A 21,793-nucleotide genomic window follows, 5' to 3' on the forward strand; every position below is an offset into this window, starting at 1 on the left:
TCAGAGCCACGAAAGCAAGCTTCCTGTCAGGCCTTTATGTCCGCATCATTTTGAGAGCTTGCCCACTAGCCCGTGTGCTGTTCCAGCACTCTGTAAACACTTGGCCCCGCCATGCCTTCCCCCACTCAGAAAGAGCAGGGCTTGGGGGGTTGGAGGCGGTGACATTAGCTGTTTTCTGCCCTGACCCTCTGCAATACACAGGATGTGGGAATCCACCAGACTCGCTAATAGGATCCAGTAGCCAGGTCTGCTCATTGTTTATAGTGAACCCCATTGCACTGAGGGCTCAAAGGCAGTATTTATGAGCCACTCTTGTTGGCTCTCCATGGAGAAGCCTCTTCCATCTCCTGCTTTCTACATTGGAAAGTGGAGTAGAGAACCCATGATCTCTCGGGAATCCCACATCTTGGTCAAAACTGCAAATCTGAGTCAAGTACCAGGCGCGGTCCCCACAGTGGTGATTCTCTAACTATTTGTTTTTGGGGCAAGCCCAAACTATTAAGGCTGTCCTCACTCCTGGTTCTTGGTGGTTGTGAGTTCCTGACTGACAGCCACAACATGCAGAGACCTTGTTCTAGAGGAAGCCAGGGAAGCCCAGGTCTCTAAGAGGTGAAGGAGGTAGTAGTACAAGAATGAAAAGCCTCTGTGTGGGGCTAGAAAGACTTGATTCTTTGCTTCCTACTTACAGTCACGTTGTTGCTCATTTGTAAAAATCATTCCGCTCATAAAGTTAACCAGCCATTAGTGAGTGAGAGCTGTTCCCACTAATTGGTGGGCCCCGGTGGAAAGGAGCACAGAGTAATGGGCCAAGTGCCCTTGACTCCTGTTTCTGGTTCCTTCACCAACATGCTGTGTGGCCTGAGGCAGTTTCCCCTAATTTCTCTGGGCCTCATTTTCCCTAAGAAGATAATTTCCCACTCATTCTTCTTGGGAGATGGTAAGAGATCAAAGAAGAGATGTTTGCAGAGCTTTAAAGATGCCCAGGTGCATTAGAAAGGCCTTGATTTGCTAGGTATTAATTAATAAATCCTTTGATTATTGATAAACCGGTATGTTAGCTTTTAATTAGCTCCATGGGCCTCATTGGCCATAGAAGTCATGCAAAATCATAAGAGAACTAGCTGAACTATAATGATGGTCGTGTGTGTGTGTGTGTGTGTGTGTGAGTGTGTGAGTGATGTGTCTTTATGTGGATTCACAAAGCACATTGACAGATTTAGCTAGCTGGGAGCTGGGTTAAGACAGCTGGGTGAGCTGGGACCGCCTCCAAAACCAGCACATCAGAGCCCAGTGCACCCGGTTTACAAAGAGCATACAAGGTCGAGCATCATCCGTTTGGAAGATGTCAGCTTGTACTCTGCTTGTACTCTGTCAGCCTCAGAGTAGAGGGGTTGGCAGGATGGGCCTCTAAACTGTGGGGTACAGGGCCTGGGGGCAGAAATACCTAGCTCTCCATGAAGAGACAGTGCAGTTACCACAAGGGGTAAAGGTCCTCGTGGCCAACAGCTGCCTGGATGCACAGAGAGGTCAGGGGAGATGGAGCGATGTTTAACTGCCTTCGTACCCTGACCCCAGCCCTTCCCATTCCCCCCTATACGAGGTGAAAAAGACCAGGCTAGTGTTCCTGCATGAACACCACCTCTTGGGGTCCCAGGACCCTGCTAATGCCCAAATGCAATTCTGTCCTAAAAGCCCATCCGTTCATTGACCTCATTCCCACCCTCCCTTCCTAATGTTTGATTTGCAAACAAACTCCCTGCTTATACTAGATCCGAGGGAAAGCCCCTGCTCTGCCCCTTGTTGGAAAATGTCTACAAGCATGTAGCATGCTAGAGAGACACTAGGAACCCGCCACCAGGGTCAGTGCCAGGAGCGGGAGGACAAAGGGACCGCAGTGGAGCCGGGAGTGGGCAGAGGTGAGGCTCTCTGCAGCACCTTGAGGGAGTTGCCCTTGCCTTCTGCTTTCCAAGGAGTGGGAGGGAGGAGGTGGCCAGGGAACCAATCCTTCTAAGCATGGGCTCTGGGATTCTCCACCCAGTGGGAGGGGGCTTCAAACAAAAAGCCCGGGTGAGATGTTAGAAAGCTCAAGGAAATGCTGTCACTTGCCTAAGGTGAGAGGACTTGGATGTAGGGCACCCTGTACACCCACAGATGCAGTCAGGCTCCAGGGCAGCTGTGCCTGGGCACTGTGGCCTGTATACTACCTCCAGTTTAGGAGATCGGTGGTTAGTTGTGGCGCCTTTGTGTTTGTGGCTAAGTTCAGGTGGAATGTCTATAAATACCTAACAACGGGGGAGAAGAGTGGTCAGAGAGGAGCTGAAGGTGTTTCACTGAGGGATTCAGCTTAGCAGAGCATCCAATAGGAGCGTGAGACTCAGATCTGCGACTTGAGTGATGGGCTCTACTCCGGTGGCATTTCATCCGTGACCTCACACAAAGCTGTGGGAGCCAAGGGAGGGCTTCGGGTCACTCGCCTTCCTTGGAATGTCTCTCTACCCGCTTGGAACCGACGCGAAAGGCATAAAGAGAAGCACAGCTTCCCTTGGGCTTCAGACCGAAATGTTCTCTGACCAAAGAGTAGAAAGTAGTAAATGTCCTCCTCCCTATTAGGCAGACAAAATAATTTTAACATTCTGCAGAGCAGGTCATGAAAAGAAAAGAATGCAGCCATTCTGGAAACAGTTTTTCTTCTAGTCCAGTTTGACAAAGGGGTGGAGTCCTTTTGGCCAAGCCCTGACTAGCTGGCGTGTCTCGGTCTGGGAGGGCAGGGCTGATGGGGCACCGGGACTGTTGCTGTCACCTCTTTAAGGAGGAGAAAATGTGAGTAGGTCAGGGAGCGCCAGGAGCCCCAGCTGGGAGAACCCCAGGGGCCAGGATGAGACCCTACAAAGCACGTGAGCCGAAGAAGCACAGGATTCCTGTTTTACCCTACTTGGGTCAAAATCGACCCAGATTCTAGGTGGCTAGAAGGGGCTGCGCTCTGCATCAAATGTAAGCATAAATAATAGAAATACGAACATGTGTGCACGTAACTTTAACCTCTTTTGACATTTTCCAGAAGGTTAAGTAACTTTTTTTCCCCCTTCCGATGAAAGGAACCCCCTCCCAGAGAGCTGCTGCCCTAATCACTCCCAGACCTTGCAGTCAGCTTCTTCGGTAACCGGCTCCCTGGTGGGAGGAGCAGTGCCCACCAGGCCCGAGGGCACTCAAGGGGCAGTGGCAGGAACTCTCTCCCTCCCACTTTGCAAAGCGGCCTCATTTCTACTCCCCCCCACTCCCCACCCCCCATACCCCCCCACCAGGGCAGCAGGCCCCTGGCTGCAGCTCCCGCCTGCAGCCGGACTCCGGCTGGGCTTTGTGCTGCAGGAGGCAGGGGCTCGGCCGGCTGTTATCTGGAGTTGCCTACCCTGAAATAGGGTTCCAGCAGCCCCCGCCCTTCTCGGGGAAGCTTCCCGAGCCCAATCACCGGGGCGAGTCCCGAGCTCTTGCACATTAGTAGGCAGGAAGTGGAGTCCCGATGGGAGGCTGGGAATTTGACCGCCTTCCCATTTCAGCACTGGAGGGAGGAAGCTGAGCGCCGCTCGGCGCCCACGGCTCCCGCGCCCCTCCGGGAGCTGCCCTGCACCCCGCCCGCCCCGCGCCTCCGAGGGCAGCGGCCGGGAGCTGGGGAGCCTCGTGGGGCACGCAACAAAGGCAGAGCGGAGGGGACCGACTCCAGAAGAACTTGTTTTGTTCCCGTTAAGAAACCTGCAGGAAAATCCACACCCACGTTGCCGGCTTTGAATTGGAGAGCGGCGTGTGTGTGCGCGCGCGCGTGTGTGTGTGTGTGTGTGTGTGTGTGTGTGTGTGTGTCTCAAGCAAGAGGCGGAGGACTTGCAAACAACTGTGCGGTGTCTGTTTTGATAAGGAAGCTGCCAGCTAGAGAAGTTAAGCGGCAAAGAGAGGACTAGAGAGCCGTGAGCCAACCACTTTTGAACGTGAACCGCATTGTTTTCTGTCCAGATATTCCAATGGAGGCAGTTGGAAAACCTGTATTTCAGAGAGAAGAAGTTTTCCGTGGAAGTTCATGACCCCCGCAGGTAAGCTGGAAAAGTCCTCTTCTTCTCGGAGTGTCTGGCCCACCCGGCATATTATTTATATTACTATTTTCTGGCTGTCATTGTCCATTTTGGGGAGGGGGTGTGCAGGGAGAGGAGGGGTAGAGGCTGGTTGCCCTTGGAGAGTCTATTCAAATCTGATGGCAAAGCTTTGTTTTGTAACTAAGTATCTTGATAGATGTGGTGGGTTCAAGTGTGCTTTGCGGGTATATGTGCATGAGTGTGTGTGTGTGTGCACGCATGAGAGGGATTGGAAATTCCGTGATCATCTCATCTGGCTACACGTGTTCAGTGTCCATGTGTGGAGTTGTCTTTGTATGCCAGGGCATTTCTAGGGAAGATGGATGGCACTTGGTGACAAACACCAAATGAAACTGGGTGGTAGTCTGAATCCTTTTAGTGGAGCTTTTGCCAGTGAAGAGTCTGAAGGATGGCCTGTCAGAGCTTCTGAGAATATTTCGGGGAGGACAGTCAGCATCAAAAGGAATCTATACCTAAAGCAGTTGTGTTGAACTGTTTGATTCCATGATCTGTAATTTTAGGGTGTTAGTTAGTGTTGTGGGTGGATGTGAAAGAAATAGACTTCATTTTCTGCCCACATCACACTGTGTCCCAGGGAGCACCAGCGTGAAAACCAGTGTTCTCTAAGTCACATGCCAAACAATAGGGTCCCGGTTTGGAATGCAGTGAGCCCTGCGTGGAAGGTTCTCGGGCGGCACATACCGGCTGCTTTTCCTCTCTTTGTCTGCTAGCAGTCTTAGACTTAGAGGCAGCCCAGAAACAGGACCAAAACTCCCTGAAAACAGGCCTGACACCTAAGGATAAATTGCTTTCAAGAAGTCCAAAATGAATTTACAAGAAGGTGGCCCTAGGAAGACCATGAGAAGGTCAGACTCTGTAGAGAAGCAAACAGGATGTTTAGGCACCATTGAGACCCCAGCCTTGGCCTGCCAAAGAGGCATGGCCCCAGCTCCACTCACGCATGGCTTCCAAGCACCTGAAACAAACCTCTTTGCCTCCCAGAGAGCTCAGAGAGAACAAGACGCTGGCCCCCCAGTCAGAGGGTTGAGCTTGTGCAATGTCTCTGCTCCTGCCACCAGTGATAACCCAGCAGGGGTGACATGCCACTTTGCCCCACCATGTAATCTGTGTGAAACAGCCACTCCCGCGGAGGGGAAGAGTGCTCGGCCCACACTCCACAGTCACCGCACCACCAGCAGGTGGAGAACATTGTAGAGATCCAGTCTGCACAATCAGATGAAGGCGGTGACATTAGCAGAGTCAGGCTTGCCCAGCATTTCTTGGGGTCCTGCAAAGGCTCTCTTGGTCTAAAGACTCTGCCTCTGCAGAGCAGGGATCCATTTGTGCAGGCCAAGTTGGGGAGAGGCAGATGCTGAGAGTAATGCTCCGGCCAGGCTTTTCCAGGTGAATGGAATCAGACTTAGAAAATTGAGGGGAGGCAAAATCTATGTTTGAAAAGAGTGAAACGAATATTGCCACAGTGAGTCAGATGCAGAAAGGGGCTGCCTGACAATGTAAACGGGGAGTTGGATCATCTAAGGAGCTGTGCGTAAGGACCAGACAGACAATCCTCGGTTGGGAATTGTGCTAACTCCAAGAAACACCTTGGATACATCCTTGAATGGTGTGTGTGTGTGTGCGCACGTGCGTGTGTGTTCTTGGGTCTGTCACCATATCCATGATGTAATACTAACTTCCCTTCACTTTCCCAAGACCCAAGACAGAGGAAAGAGTCCAAACTCCACACATGACTATTACGTGGGTTTTTAGCTCATTTTAGGTGTTCTGGGTACAGAAAGAGGTCCTTTGTCCTGAGAAGACTGGGTTCTTTGGCCTTCTAGCACAGTTGAGGAGAAAGGCAGAAAAAACTTGCTATTTATTGAGCATTTGCTCTGGGCAGGCACTGTTGTAAACACTTGGGATACATTATTTCATAGGGTCCTCACTGGAACCCCAGGAAACAGGTGCTGCTAGGTTCCTGTCCTACAAGCAGGAAACTGAGGCATGAAAGAAACAAAGTCACCTGCTCTGGGTTTCAAAAAGCTGGCAAGCAGTACAAGCAGGATTTGAACCCAGGGAGTCTGGCTCCAGAGCTCAGAGGCATTACCCCAGGCTACACACAAAACACAGGGAACTGAGTGCCAGATGGCACAGTCCATAAATACCAAAGGTGCCAGAAGCCAGGCTGGTCAGGAGAAGTTTCTGGGAGGGAGGGATTCTGAACTGAATTTCAAAGCCTGACTAGGATCTAAAGCTGAAGGTAGGCCCTTGGGGGGATGAAGGCTTTGTCCGGGTATGTAAGAGAGAAGCAGGAAGGGAGGCGCCCGAGGCAGGCCAAGCGCAGAATGTGATCACACCTTCCCGAGGAAATCAGCCCTCTGCCAGCCTAGCGGCAGGTGGGCAGGGAGGTGAGAAGGGAGGCCCAGGAAGTGTCTGCCCTGATGTCAGAGGCAGAAACCCAAGTCAGCTGCAGCTTTAAAGACACCTTTTCCGAACGTGCACCCAGGCAAGCAGAGGGGATGGCTGCAGTTTAGCTACTTGGCCTGGTGCCTTTGCTCTGCCCCCAACCCTCCTACCCAGGTAAGTGCGCTCTCCCCAGGGTCGCAGGGCACTCCTTACACTAACCACCTCCCCAGGTTTATTTGGAGCAGGGAAGATGAGTCTGGTTGACTCCCCATTGGGGGGGGGGGGTCCCAGCAGGAAATGGAGTCAGAACCAAAGTGATGGGATGGCAAGTGAGGAAGAGGATCATGCCCTGAAGAGGCCATGGGTGGGACGCGGCACGGACAGAGAGGATGACATCGGGTCTGTGCTCCTCTACACACACTTCCAGCTCAATACCCACGTTGGTTCTGTGATTCTCTGGGCTTGGCAAATACTCTATTTCTAAGGTTTTGCAAAACAGAGAAGTTGGTGAGCTGGGAAGAGCCTAAAGGGAAAGATGCAGAGAAGAGAGAAATGAATAACGGCACAGGAGAAGACTCTCATGGGTGTCTGATGTGCTTCTCCTGCAGAACCTTCCAGACCTGGCTGGCATCCTGAACCCTTCCTCCCTTGCCTTCCCTGAAAAGCACGAGCATGTGGCCCCTACCACTCTCAGGCTTTACTCCAACACGCTTCCAGTGACTTTTCCTCTCTAATTCAGCTTTTCTGGGAGAAAGGATCACACTTATTCCCAGGAACAGCCATTGGTATCAAAGCCAATGTGGGCGTTCTGATCATTTTCTTTTCACTTCTACAGAGCTACAGGGGTGCTCTTCCTAACTCTTGTCGGCATCCTTCCCAATATTTTCAACTGTGCATTCTCCTGTCTCATGAGCTGGCATTTCCTCCCAACTTTTAACCCAAGTGAGGACTACCTTGCCTGGAATTAGTAGCATTAATGAACCACGAGATATGAATTTCTCCCTGAATGTGGGTCTGAAGAAACCGTCTGTTCAATCTTTAGCCCCCAAGTGAAATGATGGGAGCAGCTCTGGATTTTCTTCCAGGGAAAAATGCCATAAAAAAAGTTATTCAGGAGGCCTGCCTACCCCAGGTTTCTTCCAAATTAGGTATCTTAACCTGAGAGAACACTTTTTTCTCCTGATGTTCACATCAGATACCCCAGGCCCTACCCCAGCACCTTGCCCCGCACACATAGACATGCAGTGCAAACATGCATCCTCAGATTTCACTTGCAAAATTACCTGCCTATCCCATGGAATGCACATCACTGAAAGCATGATCATGTCACTTCCCCCCCCCCCCCCGACACCATGGATATGGCAAATTATGTTGGACCCACACTTTACAGTTTTCATTTTCACAGTCTGATTGCCTCTCTGCACCCCAGGCAGATCCACACCCTATCTACTCTGTAAACGTGTGTGTGGAGGTGGGGTTGGTGCAGAAGATTGGCTGGACTCCTTTCTGCCGCCTCTCTCTGGATTCTTTATACCCTACCTGCCCTTCAACCAAATTTGAAATTGATAACCAGCTCTTTCAAGGAACAGTGAGTTAGAGCAGTTTAAGAAGTCTGGGCTTCCTCGAGGTTTCCTGCAGGCTGCAGCCTGTGGTGGTGATTAGAACAGAATTTACTTATCCTTCACCATAGGCAGCATCGCCTGCTTAATAAAGGACTTTGTCAAAGGCTTTTCCTGTTTCTCAAGTTTGTTTTGGCACAACGCCAGGATCTGAAGCTCAGAAAGGACCGTCCAGTAACCTAGAATGACCCATCTTATCCCAGACGAGGCAGAGGCTTGGACCGATTCTGAACCCCAGGGAGACAGAAAATCCAAAGAATAGCATTATTCATGATAGCCAGGTTATGGGAATGATCTAAGTGTTCATTGAGTTATGAATAGATGAAGAAATTGTGGTGTGTATATATACAAGGGAATATTACTCGGCCGTAAGAAAGAAGGTGATCCTGCCACTTACAACAATGTGGATGAACATGGAGGACATTATGTTAAGAGAAATAAGCGGCGGGGGGGAGGGGGGGAAGCTACATAATCTCATGCATATTTGGAATCTAAAAAGTCAAATATATAGAAGCAGAGGGTAGAAAGGTGGTTATATGGGCCCGGGAAGAGAGGAAATGGGGCGGGGGGATGTTGGTCAGAAGTACAAAGTTCCAGTTATGTAGAATAAACCTACAGAGCTATGGGGACTGTAGTTAATGACCCTGTTCTGAATAATGGAAATGGGCTAAGAGAGTAAATCTCAGGTGCTCTCATGACACAGATATGTGAAGACATGACATACATTTATTAGCTTGACAGTAATAATCATTTCACTGGGTATATATCAACTCCTCTTGTACACCTTAAATATATATAACTTTTTAATTTAAATTCAAATTAGTTAATATTGAGTGCAGCATGGTTTCAGGAGCAGAATCCAGTGATTCATCACCCACATACAACCCAGTGCTCATCCCACCAAGTGCCCTCCTTAAGGCCCATCACCTATTTAGCTCCTCCCCCTCCTCTCCTCCAGCAACCCTCAGTTTGTTCTCTATTTTAAGAGTTTTGTATGCTTTGCTTTCCTCTCTGTTTTTATCTTCTTTTTCCTTCCCTCCCCCTCTGCTCCTGTTTTGTTTCTTAAATTCCACATATGAGTGAAATCATATATTTGTCTTTCTCTGACTTCACTTAGCATAATACACTCTGGTTCCATCCACGTTGTTGCAAATGGCAAGACTTCTTTTTGGTCACCAAGTAATATTCCATTGTACAAGGAGGCAGGGGAAACAAAAGTAAAAATGAACTGTTGGGACCTCTTCAAAATAAAAAGCTTCTGCCCAGTGAAGGAAGTAATCACCAAAAGTAAAAGGCAACTGAAGGAATGGGAGAAGATATTTGCAACTGACATGTCAGTTAAAGGGTTAGTATCCAAAATATATAAAGAAATATAAACAAATAATCCAGTTTAAAAATGGGCGGAAGACGTGAATAGGCACTTTTCCAAAGCAGACATCCAGATGGCCAACAGACACATGAAAAGAGGTTCAATATCACTCATCATCAGGAAAATGCAAATCAAAACCACAATGAGATACTACCTCACACCTGTCAGAATGGCTAAAATTAACAACTCAGGAAACAACAGGTGTTGGTGAGGATGTAGAGAAAGGGGAACCCTCATGGGCTGTTGGGGGAATGCAAACTGGTGCAGCCACTGTGGAAAGCAGTGTGGAGGTTCCTCAAAAAGTCAGAAATAGACCCAGCAATTGCACTACTAGGTATTTATCCAAAGGATACAAAAATGCTATTTGAAAGGGGCCCATGTACCCCAATGTTTATTGCCGCATTATCAACAATAGCTAAATTGTGGAAAGAGCCCAAATGTCCATTGACTGATGAATGGATAAAGAAAATATATACAATCTTTACTAAACAATTAAAAAGATGACTTATGCTGGCTAGTTTCCTTAAGAGTGTGTGTATGTGTATGTGTGTGTATGCATGCGTATGAGTGCATGCATGTTCATCTGTCCCCTTTATGCCAGGGCTTTTAGATCCCATGACGTTTTCAGCAAAAGCTGTCACCCAGTCACTGGAGTCCCGCATCATAAACCTGGTTGAACCTTGTGATTCTTGCTGTCCCAGGGCTTCAGTGACAAGGAGGACGTTTGGGCACAGTGGCATCGCAGTGCATACATGGTACGCATGTCCAGCTTTGATCAAGTCCATTTGGGCTATGGCCATTAGCCAACACCAATTCTACCTGGACAGAAAGCAGAGTAAGGTAAGTCCTTTTCTGGGGACTGGGAGGGACTGTGCAATGAGCAGACCTTTCACCAAGCCGCAGGCTTGCCCGAGGGCATGCCAGAGCCCATGTGTCCTAGCTGAGGGATTGGGGATTGAATTGGGGGGGAGGGGTGCTGCGGCCCTCGCCCTGGGATGTGCGCAGGTACAGACTGGCCTTTCAGAATGCTAGGAGGGAGGAAGGAGACAGGCCCTTCCAGAAGGCACGTTCCACGCAACTTGGTCAAAGGGCCCCAGCCCAACCAATGATGCAGCCTCGCAAACCACTTACCCTAGCCAGGTAGGGCCCTTTTGAGGAATTCGGAGCATGCTTCCAAACCTCAGGAACCTCTCCTGGGAACAGGCTGTCAAGCCCTTTACGGTTTAAACAGTGGCATATTGTTTTCTTTTTGAGGGGGAAAAAAAAAAAAGGAAAAAGCAACCGTTTGCAATTAATAGACACCATCTAACTGTTTAGGATAATTGCTGTGAAAGCGCTCCAGGCTTTTCCAACTGCCAGTTCCATTTTTTTTTAAAAAGTCAGAACTGGAAACATTAAAAAAAAAAAAAAACCCACACACACAGGCACCCAACCCTGTTTCCCTAAAGTAGACCTGGAGCCTCGGGCCTTAGTAAACAGTCATCCTCCAAGGGAGATTTGACCCAGCCCAAGTGCAGACACACAGGTGCATTTTCTGGCGGGTGGGAGAATGACGTCTCCTTGGTTCACACACGGCTTATGTCAACACTCAGCCCCCTCTTCCTGCAGCCGCTGCCTGCCTTCCCGCCACGAGCCTGTGTCATTCATTAGCTCTCTGGTGAGGAGCCCCATCAGGGTGGGTCCGGCACCTTCCCAAGGATCCTGCTGGCTCCGGGCAGGAGGGGATACAGAGCTGTGGAGGGAGACTGGCCGTGGCCCATAGGGACTTTTTGTCCCATCCTATGAGTTCTCGGGGGGCAAGGAGGTGGCCAGACCCCGGCTTTCCTGGGCCAAGATTCGTCAGATCGGTGCCCTCTTGGATCCTGGCCACTTCTTCTGCCTGGATGAGTCGCTCTCTCCCTGGCTTGGGAAGGGGAGTGGGAGGAAGGAGAGAGTAAGAAAACAGGAGAAGAGGAAACAATCTCTCAACTCATAACTCAGTTTCAAATCTGAGCCCCTGCCCGTGTAGCTGTCACTTTCTTCTTTGTAACACGTTTTTCTCCTCTGTTAAATCTTCTTCCTGACCCCCTTTTTTGGTCATTTTCTGGGGTGAGTGGGCACAGAGTGGAGGTTTTTGTGTTGTTGTTAGGCATAATGGGAGCATTCCACGGCTTTCCTCGTGATGATGGACATTGGCACAGGGATTTGAAGCCCGATTACATCAAAAGAAACAGGGCCAAAGCCTTTTGACTCATGCTTTAGATTGAGACTGTGGGTGGGTGTCAGCATTTTGCCCTCCGGTTGCAGGAGTTGGAAGCCCAAACCTTAAAACATCGATTCCATCCTCTGCATTGTTTGGGAAGGGACGGTAAGGGGTAGAGAGACCTTGGCAGCCCTCCTGAACCCCACTGCCAATTCCTCTTGTGGGCAGACCCCTCACACCCTGACAGCACAGTTTTGAAAGGAGAAAAAACAAAGTATCTTTCACCCTGAGATTAGTACATTAGCTGTTTGAGGTCTGGCAAACCCCCTCCCCCCCAGATCCCATGCTCATTCTTTGCATTGAGGGTCTCCTGGGTAACTCAAGAGGCCAGTTATCGGGACTCTTCTCCCCCATTCTTGAAAATGGTCTTACTGTGTAGCTGGAGAGGCCTTATTCTCCAGGCTTACAGATCAGCCCTCTGATGCAACAAGTAAACTTCAAAAACTAATGATCAAAGATCATTTATTAACAGGACATGTCATTTATTTATTTATTTATTTATTTATTTATTTATTTATTTATTAGGACATGTCTTTTAAAAGGCCAAACCAGGTAGGGAAGTTTCAGCTGTCCTTCTCAGTGAGCCCTGGGGGATGGGAGGAGATACACATCCACCCAGGAGTGGGAGAACCTTCCCCCAGTATACTTTGAATGCTCACAGAGGCTCAAGAGCCCTTCCATTTCTTGCACGAACCAATTCCTCATCCCCCAGAGGCAGGCGAGGAGCAAGTCTCCCACCTTGAAATCCAGGGACTCTCTTTCTAGTTCTGTGACCCTGGGCAAGTTTTCTGTTGCTCCTGGTTAAGTTTTCTGTTGCTCCTGGTTTGCTTCCCTGATTAGAGAACGAGGAAGGAAATTCAGAAAGTATTGATTGGCCCAGTGACACAATGTGTGTGAAATTGCTTCAGGAGATAATGTGCTATCTTTTATTATCATCATTAATCCAACCTACCGTTCGCTGGCCAACACTTGTGTAAAGGTTAAAATCTCTCAGAGTTTCCCAAATTAAATCAGAGATGATAAAATTCCCCTTAGGAATTATGTTACGACACCTTTCATTGCTGGAATGTCGTTCTTTGTACAAGGGTGAGGTGATCCGTCGCTGGTGGGCAGAATGACCTCTGGTGAGTGATGGCAGACAGGCCCGGGACGAGCTGCAAAATATTTCTGAGCAACCAGTGTTGGCTGGCATACCAGCTGTTGCTTCACATCCTACCGCGTTGGCCCATGCCAACCATTCCTTTCTCTGAAGTGCTTCGGCAAAGCCCAGGCCTCCCAAGTGATGCTTATCAGTCCCAGAGACAAGTGCAGTCTAGTGGTTTGAGTCAGCAGGGGTGGGTGGCCGAGAAGTCTCACGTTCTTCCTTGGCACTCAGGACCCTTCTGCAAATCACGTAAGAACATTCATCCTCTCTCTCTCTCTGTCTCTCTCATTCACACACACTCACACACACACACACACACACACACACACACACCTCTTCCATCACCAAAGACAGAACAGAAAGAGCCCATATTAGTTGGTTTCCTGTGACTCCTACAGAATGAGAGGCTGTTCAGGCACCAACTACAGCTGGTAGCTTATATCTGTTGACCCCAATGATCAGAAATGTCAGCTGGATTCCAGCAACCTCTGAAGCCCAGAGCCAAGACATGTCTTCTAGATTTGGGAGGAAAATACTTGAAAGCACCAAGTGATGAGAGTAAACATTAGACACTTGTCCTCTAAACTCAGAGTGGGGACTTCTGGAGTTGGCCTCCAGTCCAGATATCTTCCTTTTTCTTAGTCTTTTTTTTCCCCCCGATCCGTCTTCTGTTCTTCATTCCATCTAGATGAAAAGCGAAAGCATGGTAGGGAATGATGCAGCCTTGCCCATGAGATATAACAGTAATGAAACTTCATAGGGCAAGACCCTCAAAGCACAATGTTCAGAATGTTGGAACCATTTTGGGGTTGTTCCAAAGACTTGACTTTGTGAGAAAAGAATCCCCCCATCTGTACTCATTCTTCTTAGCACTGCACTCTCTGCTGGGTCTTTTTGATCATTGTCATATTTCCATTTGGAGAGAAGCTAGTAATTTCCTAAAGCTTCTAAGAATCTAGTGTCCCTCTCAGACGGATGTGTGGCAGGAATGAGGGTGGGGTGGGGACAGGTCTTCTGTGTGATTAATGAGATCCCCCAGATACCAAGTTGAGCCATCAATCTCACCTCATTGACTTCCAGGCCCTGATTTGAATCCTGTTCCTATTTTAATTCCAGTGGCCCTCACATATATTACCTAATTTATTCCAACCTCACCATGTGGTAGTTTTAAGAGCTCCATTTTGTAGACAGGGATCTGAGTATCCGACAGGTTGAAGATCATGGCCAAACAGTGGTGAATTGGCGAAAGCCAAAATTACAGTCCAGATCTTTCTGACTTCAAAGCCTGGGTACCTCCCCACCATTGCTGACTTGTTCTGTGTCCATGAGTCATTAGGTAGCTGCAAGCGACAGCTCCTTTTATTAAGACGTGGGCGTTGGTGAAGAGGAGTGCTGCAGAAAGTAATGAGTGTGCTCCCTCTGCTTGCTCAGAGGGTAAAGCTCAACCAGATGTGCCCCATGGATATGCGCTGTGGATGTGAAATGAAGGGCACTTCTTGCTTCTGCCCACCCCCCAATCCCCACCCTGAGCCTGATGTTGCTGAGAGGTTGGCCAGGGTTATGTCATGAGCAAAGAGGCCCTGACCCAACGAAGGTGACCTGGATCTCAGTGCAGAGACATTCAGGGTTGATGTCAGAACGGAGACATGGGTCAAGAAAGGACCAATGGGATGATGTTGGTACACGGAGAACAAAACAAGCAACAAGACTCTGCATTTCCTCAGTCCTCAGGCTCCCTTATAACTAGGGGAAAGTACTCATCTGTCGAAAGACATGGTCCTTCATCAGTGTAGGGGTCAGAAGAAGGGAGGCCATGGGGATTCAGAGAGACTTTGCTGGACAGCTCAGGGCACCCGGGCAGAGCATGTCAAATAAGGGGGGCGGGGGCAGCATCTAGCCACCCTGCGGTGGCCCCCTTATCTGCCTTCTGCCAGCTTCTCCTGTGTGGCAGACAGCCCTGGTCTCCTACAGAGGGCTGGGGGTGGGGGATGATTGATGAACACACTTTAAGTGCCTGAAAACCTCGGTTTGGGACATCACCCCGTTCCATTGGTGTACGGGCTATAGCCGATGGCCACAGAAAGAAACCTCAGCAAATGGATGGGTCCTACTAGCATTTATAGTTGTTTCATTAAGTTTGCCTGTTGCCTTGAGTACGATCACAAAAATGGATTTTCTGAAGGGGGCAAAAAAAAAAAAAAAGCAAACCTCAAACACATGTAGGAAATGCAAACCCATTTTCATTTACCAAGGGCAGTAACTAACAAAGGTTAGCCTTATGAAAAACAAACAATTTGGGGCACCTGGGTGGCTCCATTGGTTTAGCCTCTGCCTTCAGCTCAGGTCAGGATCCCAGGGTCCTGGATCAAGCCCTACATAGGGCTCTCTGCTCAGCAGGGAGTCTGCTTCTCCCCTCTGCCTGCTGTTCCCCCTGCTTATGCTCTCTAATAGATAAATAAAATCTTTTTTTTTTTTTGAAGAAACCACTTTTAGGAATATAACTGTGATAACTGAGTACTTTTCCAATTAATCTAGCCTGATGTTACTAGGAGCCAAGGCAGGCCAATTAATATGGAGAATAAACGGAGTGGAGCGTTAACTATATTCTGAAGACTTTGGAGTATATAGTTAGGTATCGAAATAGAAGCAGCAACACCGTGTTGGGCATTTGTTGGTGAGGCCCACGTGTCCAAATGAGCAGTTGTCTAGGGGTGTCTACACATGTAGACATGCTGCTTATATGTATACAGCACGGTCACTTGCCAGTCTTCTAAACATCCCATGGCCTAATGACCTAAGGGGTTTAAGTCACCTCAGAATCTATAGGAACCTCATAAATCTGTTTCATGTACCTCTTATGTCATTCACAGAGCTGAAAATTATTTTTTTCCCTCCTCCTTTCAACACAAAATATAATCACCACTATTTATTGGGAGCTGTGCAGCATAGGGGAGCCCTTCACCTTACTTCCTTCCACCCTCACAGACCCGTCAGTGGTAGGTAGTGTTTTTCCCATTTTGTAGTTGGGAATAATGAGTCTCAGTGAGATCAAGTGACTTTCCCCAAACCAGGACTCCAACCAGGTCTGTCTGACACCAGAACCGCTGCTCTAGGCACTAGATGGCTCAGCCTGTAGAGTCGCTTGAAAACGCATCACTGGTGTCAGCTCTAGAGCCATACCTCCTGCAGGGATTTTCAGTGATGAGGCACGAGGCCAAGGAACCACAAACCGAAAAGTGCTGCAAGCCAGAAATGAGTCCATTTGCTAAATTTCAGGACCATGAGTGCACAGGTGATGACCCTTCCCTCAGAGGTGGACGCCTCTTCATAACCTAGTCGTCTTTTCCACTCTAGTCTAAGATCCATGCTGCGCGAAGCCTGAGTGAGATCGCCATTGACCTAACCGAGACTGGCACGCTGAAGACCTCGAAGCTGGCCAACATGGGGAGCAAAGGGAAGATCATCAGTGGCAGCAGCGGGAGCCTCCTGTCATCAGGTGAGCAGGGCTTTTGTGGAGAAAGTGGGGGAGGCTGTCGCTGGAGCATGGCTTCCACCCCAGAGTGGCTCTGGGGAAGGTCACAGAGTGGCAGCTGCTGAGGAGGCAGCTTGGCAGGCTCGCCAGGAACTGGCTCCGCTTGTGAGACCCAGGTTTTGAGCCAAATAGGAATCTGAGAAAACTGCCAGAAGTGCCAAAGGGTGGGGGGCGGAGAAGCCACAGCAGAGCCGCTAGTGTGGGAAGGACTGTTGGCCGCATGCATCCCCTCAGGCACCCTCCAGAGCCTGCTGAGTGCCTATGGCGGATGGCCACTGTCTGGAATGTCAAGTCCAAGGACAAGGTGTGGTTGGTTCACTCGTGTGTCCTTAAAGGAAAATTCCACTAAGGAGGGGCTGAAGGCAGGTGCGTGGTGCAGAGCAGACCTGCATCCTATTCCCAGGGTATCTCCTCGGGACTTTAGAAGGTACAGACACTCTTGGCCTTTGGCAAGGAGAGTTGTGTCACGGAACGCGGTGTAGGAGTTGAGCCCTTTTACACCTGAGCGTCCAAGGGTCTGATTCCAAGTTTGTTTCTACGAGCCCTGGGCAAGTCATTTTGTCCCTGGTTGCAGGAGAGAGGCCCTGGCGGCTCCGATTGGGCTGACTGGTGTCCAAAGTAGGGATGCAGTGACAGGAAGAGGAGCGCAGGAAGAGGGAGGGAGAGGATCATTGTTTGGAAATGCTAGAAAGTATAACTGATGCAGATTACTCCTCCGGCCACACCTTCGAAGGCTGATTGTTCTTGGGCGCAGCGTACCTTTGCCTCTGAGCCCTGAAAGGGAAGCAAGAAGTCTTTATTTGCCCGACGTCATCTTCTCTTTCTTCTTCTTTTTTTTTTTAATTCTTTCCTGCTCTAGCATTCTGGAAGCTGTCTCTGAATATTAAATCCCTAGCATCATCTTTGTTCTGCACGGGTTGGAGCATCCCTCTATCTTTGGTGGCCCTGCCCCATGTGTTTGCTAAGGCTCCGCCCCATAGGGTTTCCTGAGGCCTCGCCCCCTGTGGCCTACCGAGGCCCGCCCCCTAAGGTTTATAAGGCCCCGCCCTCATATGCAGCCTTTCCTTCTGTGCTCCTCCTGCTTCCACCCCTGGTGACAGAGGATCTTGCCTCCTGCCTCCATCAGCTTTGTCTAGATTCCTCCACTCCTCACTGCACTTCCTCTTTGTTGCACCTTCCCTATGGTGTTTCTCTTCTAGCTTCTTGTTGTTTTTTTTTTTGTTTTGTTTTGTTTTTTTATTTTTTTTTTTAGCTTCTTGTTGTTTTTCTTTTCACCTGGTGCTTCCGGGGTTGTAAAAGAATGGAAGCGAAAACATTACCAAAGAGAAACAAATAAGCAAGAATTAGCAGTGAAGAGTGATGTCATAAGAACAAAATCCTGTTGCTTACTGGGGTCTTTTTTTTTTTTAAGATTATTTATTTATTTATTCATGAGAGACAGAGAGAGAGAGAGAGAGAGAGAGAAGCAGAGACACAGGCAGAGGGAGAAGCAGGCTCCATGCAGGGAGCCCGATGTGGGACTCGATCCCAGGTCTCCAGGATCGCACTCTGGGCGGAAGGCGGTGCTAAACTGCTGAGCCACCCAGGGATCCCGGGCATGGGGGTCTTTCTACAACCATCTAGTGACTGCACGTGTTCACATGCCATGTGTTTTTGTGGAAGTTCTACGTTTTGCGTTCTTTTTTTTTTTTTTTACCTGGAAATGCAGTTGACACACAGTGTTACATTAGTTTCAGGTGTACAGGGTAGTGATCCATCACCTCTGGTCTCCTGTGCTCACTGCAAATGTAGCTGCCATCTCTCCCTGTTAAAATATAAAATATAAAATACGTTTCATCCCTATGACTTACTCGTTGCATCTCTGGAAGACTGGACTTCCCACTCGCCTTTACCTGTTTTACTGGTCGCTCCATCCCTCTCCCTCTCTCAACTACCAGTTCTCTGTATTTATGGATCTGTTTCTGCTTTTTGCTTGTTTATTCGTTTCTTTTTTAGATTCCACATCTGAGTGAAATCATATGGTATTTGTTTCTCTGTCTGACTTATTTTACTTAGCGTAGTACCTGCTAAGTCCATGTTGTCATAAATAGTAAGATCTCATTCCTTTCTATGGCTGAGTAATACTCCATTGTGTATATATGCCACGTTAACTTTATCCATTCATCTGTCAGTGGACACTTAAATTGCTTCTGTGTCATGGCTATTGCAATAATTTCATTCTTTTCCTTAAATGAAGCCGCCAATATAAGCTTCATGCCCCACAAAACCTGGATCTGCCTCTCCTAGATCACCATAGCGTTTACCATAAACCCCTCGCCACCTCGATTCTCCAAATGTTTTTCATCAGCACAGAGAGCCACATGATCATCATTTCTGAGGCCCTGAGGTTTATGGTAAAAGCTGTAAAGAATGGGGCTGTTGTGTATTGAAGGGAATGTTATACAAAGCTCCAGACCCCTGCCTCAAATTAATAGCCACTCTCAATCCCCTGCTGAGTGGCAGAGGGCAGAGCCAGAACCAAACCCTGTGTTTATACTCTAGACACTTCCAACTCTTGTTAAAATCCATAGTCTCCTATTCAAGCTTGGATTTATCTGCTGACAGTCCTCCTCATCCAGCCACAAATGAGCCCGGCTCATCCTTCAGGCTCAGTGAGATGTGCATCTCTGCTATGGTTTCATATCCATTTGGAAGTCTGGGTACTTTCTGAGTATGGCCTGGTTATATCCAAAAGGACAGTGAATTCTTGTAACCTGAGGGTTCTTAAACTTACAGGTGCATCAGAGCCATTCAGAGGGCAGCTCAAAACACAGATAGTTGAACTCCAGCCCCAGGGGGTCTGACTGCAGGTTCTGGGGTGAGCCTGAGAATTGGCATATACAAGTCCCTGACAGATGCTGATGCAGCCAGTCTGGGGACAGCACCTTGAGCCACACTCTTCCTGCTAAGAAAGAGCTAGAAGCCTGAGGTGATGGTGTTGCTCAGGGACACAGAACACAGGTATCCCCAGTTCCAGACCTGTGTTTTGGGCCATCTCCTCTGGCCCCTCATATCTGTCAGCCTCTGGAGCACCATGCCAGTAACCTAACAGAGTCACAGACCAGATTGTGCACTGGATTGTGCACTCACACCTCCTGACCTTGAACGGGCACCACTCAGTCATCAGCAAATGAGATCCAGGCATCTTTAAGATTAGGAAACAGTTCGTCTGTGTGACTGCCACCAGCCTGGTAGACAGAGTAATATAATGTTATAATATCAAATGAAGCAGCTTTATACTGAGATATTAAAGTAATTTTCAAATGTGTGGTGACTTCATGTCAAGGGCCCCAGGCTAAGCTGCTTGGGAGTGGCTGGAGGCAGCTAAAGCCTTAGCTGTCCCTGCTTTTAGAGGGGCGACAGTGGTGGGCCCTGGCCCCCTGGGCTCTTTCCCTGCCTGCTGTCTGCTGTACCACTGTGCGAGAGGAGGAGCCTGGGAAGTAGGAGCCACACCCCATGACCAGACCCACCAGCATCTCAAACCCTGCCTAGCCCTGCAAGCTGGGGCCTGAAGCCATGCTGAGGCTGAGGTCATTGGGGAGGCCTCCGTCCCGTGACTTAGGAAGACCATGGAGGGAGAGATCCCCAAAAGGAAAGAATATAGGCCATCAGTTCACAAAGGGAATTTCTAGTGTCCATAGATGTGGACATCTAGCTGGCTTACATGTCTCCATAGCTGGCTGATATCCCACTGCGTTCTTTTTGTACCTTGGTGTCCTCTTGCCTAACCATTTCTTGAGAGTTCCTTAGTCATACACTCCCACAGATGTATTGCTTTTCCAGGAAAGCCCTGATTTTAAACACTTTTTTTTTTAGTACACTTGTCAGACTCCCATGTTCTACTTTTCATTTGAAAATATGATGCATCTGATTTAGTATCCTATTTGGTCAATTCGTTTCTCTCCTTCACCGACTGCCTCATGCTTAAAAAAAAAAAAAAAAAAGGAAAGGAAAAGGAAAAGAGAAAAAGGTGTCTAATATATATTCTTTAAAAACATTTTGAGAAATGAATCTTTATTTTAAAGTCCTTTTTTTCCATGGTCACCTGGGCGCCTCAGTCAGTTGAGCATCTGACTATTGGACTGAGCTCAGGTCCTGATCTCAGGGTCATGAGTTTGAGTCCTGCTTTGGGCATAGAGCCTACTTAAGAAAAAAGAAAATCCTTCTTTCTACTTCTAGGCCAGTGTCTGGCACCCAGTGGATACTCCAAACATGATTTTTAAAATGTTTAACATTACATTTGTATGACTTATTTTTAACTGGAAATAAGTACATTTTGAACCTCTTCATCAATTTCCCCCACCCCCATCTCTGGCAACCACCAGTCTCTTCTGTGCATCTATGAGCTTCAGTTTTGGGGTTTGTATTAAGTTCCACATATAAGTGAGATCATACATATGGTATTTGTTTCTCTTTATCTGACTTATTTCACTTAACATAATGCTGTCAGGTTCCATCTGTGTTTTCCCAAACAGCAAGATTTCATTCACTTTTATGGCTGAACAATATTCCATTTATGTATATGCCACATTTTCATTATCCATTCATTGGTGGGTGGTTTTCATACCTTGGCTGTTTTAAGTAATGCTGCAGTGAAAGGAGGGGCACGTGTGTCTTTGTGAATTAGCGTTTTCATTCTCTCCAGGGAAGTATCCAGAAGTAGAATTGCTAGATCATATGGTAGTTTTATTCTTAATTTTTTTGAGGACCCTCCTACTGTTTTCCAGAGTAGCTGCACCAGTTTGCATTCCCACCAACAGCTCACAAGGGTTCCTTTCTCTCTACATCCTCACCAATATTTGTTATTTCTTCTGTTTTTGATTCTAGCCATATTGACAGGTACTGTATCTCATTGTAGTTTTGATTGGCATTTCCCTGATGATAAGTGATGCTGAACACCTTTTCACATGTTTGTTGGCCATTTGAATGTCTTTGGGAAAATGTCTAATAAGGTCCTATGCCCAGTTTTTCATTGGATTGTTTGAGTTTTTTGCTATTGAGTTGTATGAGGTTTTTTTTGTTTGGTTTTTTGTTTTGTTTTTTTTCTTTCTTTTTTTTTTTTTTTGATATTAACTCCTTAATCAGATAGATGATTTGCAAGTATCTTCCCCCATTCAGTAGGTTGCCTTTTTTGCTTTGTTGATGGTTTCCTTAACTGTGCAGAAGCTTCTTAGTTTAATGTAGTTCCACTTGTTCATTTTTGCTTTGGGTGCTTTTGATTTTGGTGTCAAATCCAGAAAATCACTGCCAAAACCAAAGTCAGTGCCATAGGATTATTGAAATCAAAATTGGAAGATGAGTACTAAGAATCCTGCATACGCCAC

The 21,793-nt window shown here is 48.0% G+C and overlaps 1 protein-coding gene across 4 annotated transcripts in view; it reads left to right on the top strand.

The window, feature by feature from the left end:
- FRMD4A (FERM domain containing 4A) overlaps positions 1 to 21,793 on the top strand; it is a 319,692-nt gene that overhangs the window by 249,003 nt on the left and 48,896 nt on the right. For all 4 annotated transcript variants that reach the window (XM_041767383.1, XM_041767382.1, XM_041767386.1 and 1 more), the window contains exons 12-14: positions 4,003 to 4,079; positions 10,214 to 10,352; positions 16,253 to 16,394. In XM_041767383.1, the coding sequence (XP_041623317.1) occupies positions 4,003 to 4,079; positions 10,214 to 10,352; positions 16,253 to 16,394 (358 nt within the window). The remainder of the gene's footprint in view (positions 1 to 4,002; positions 4,080 to 10,213; positions 10,353 to 16,252; positions 16,395 to 21,793) is intronic.

Source organism: Vulpes lagopus, chromosome 8 (genome assembly GCF_018345385.1).
Source record: "Vulpes lagopus strain Blue_001 chromosome 8, ASM1834538v1, whole genome shotgun sequence".
NCBI classification, from domain to species: domain Eukaryota; kingdom Metazoa; phylum Chordata; class Mammalia; order Carnivora; family Canidae; genus Vulpes; species Vulpes lagopus.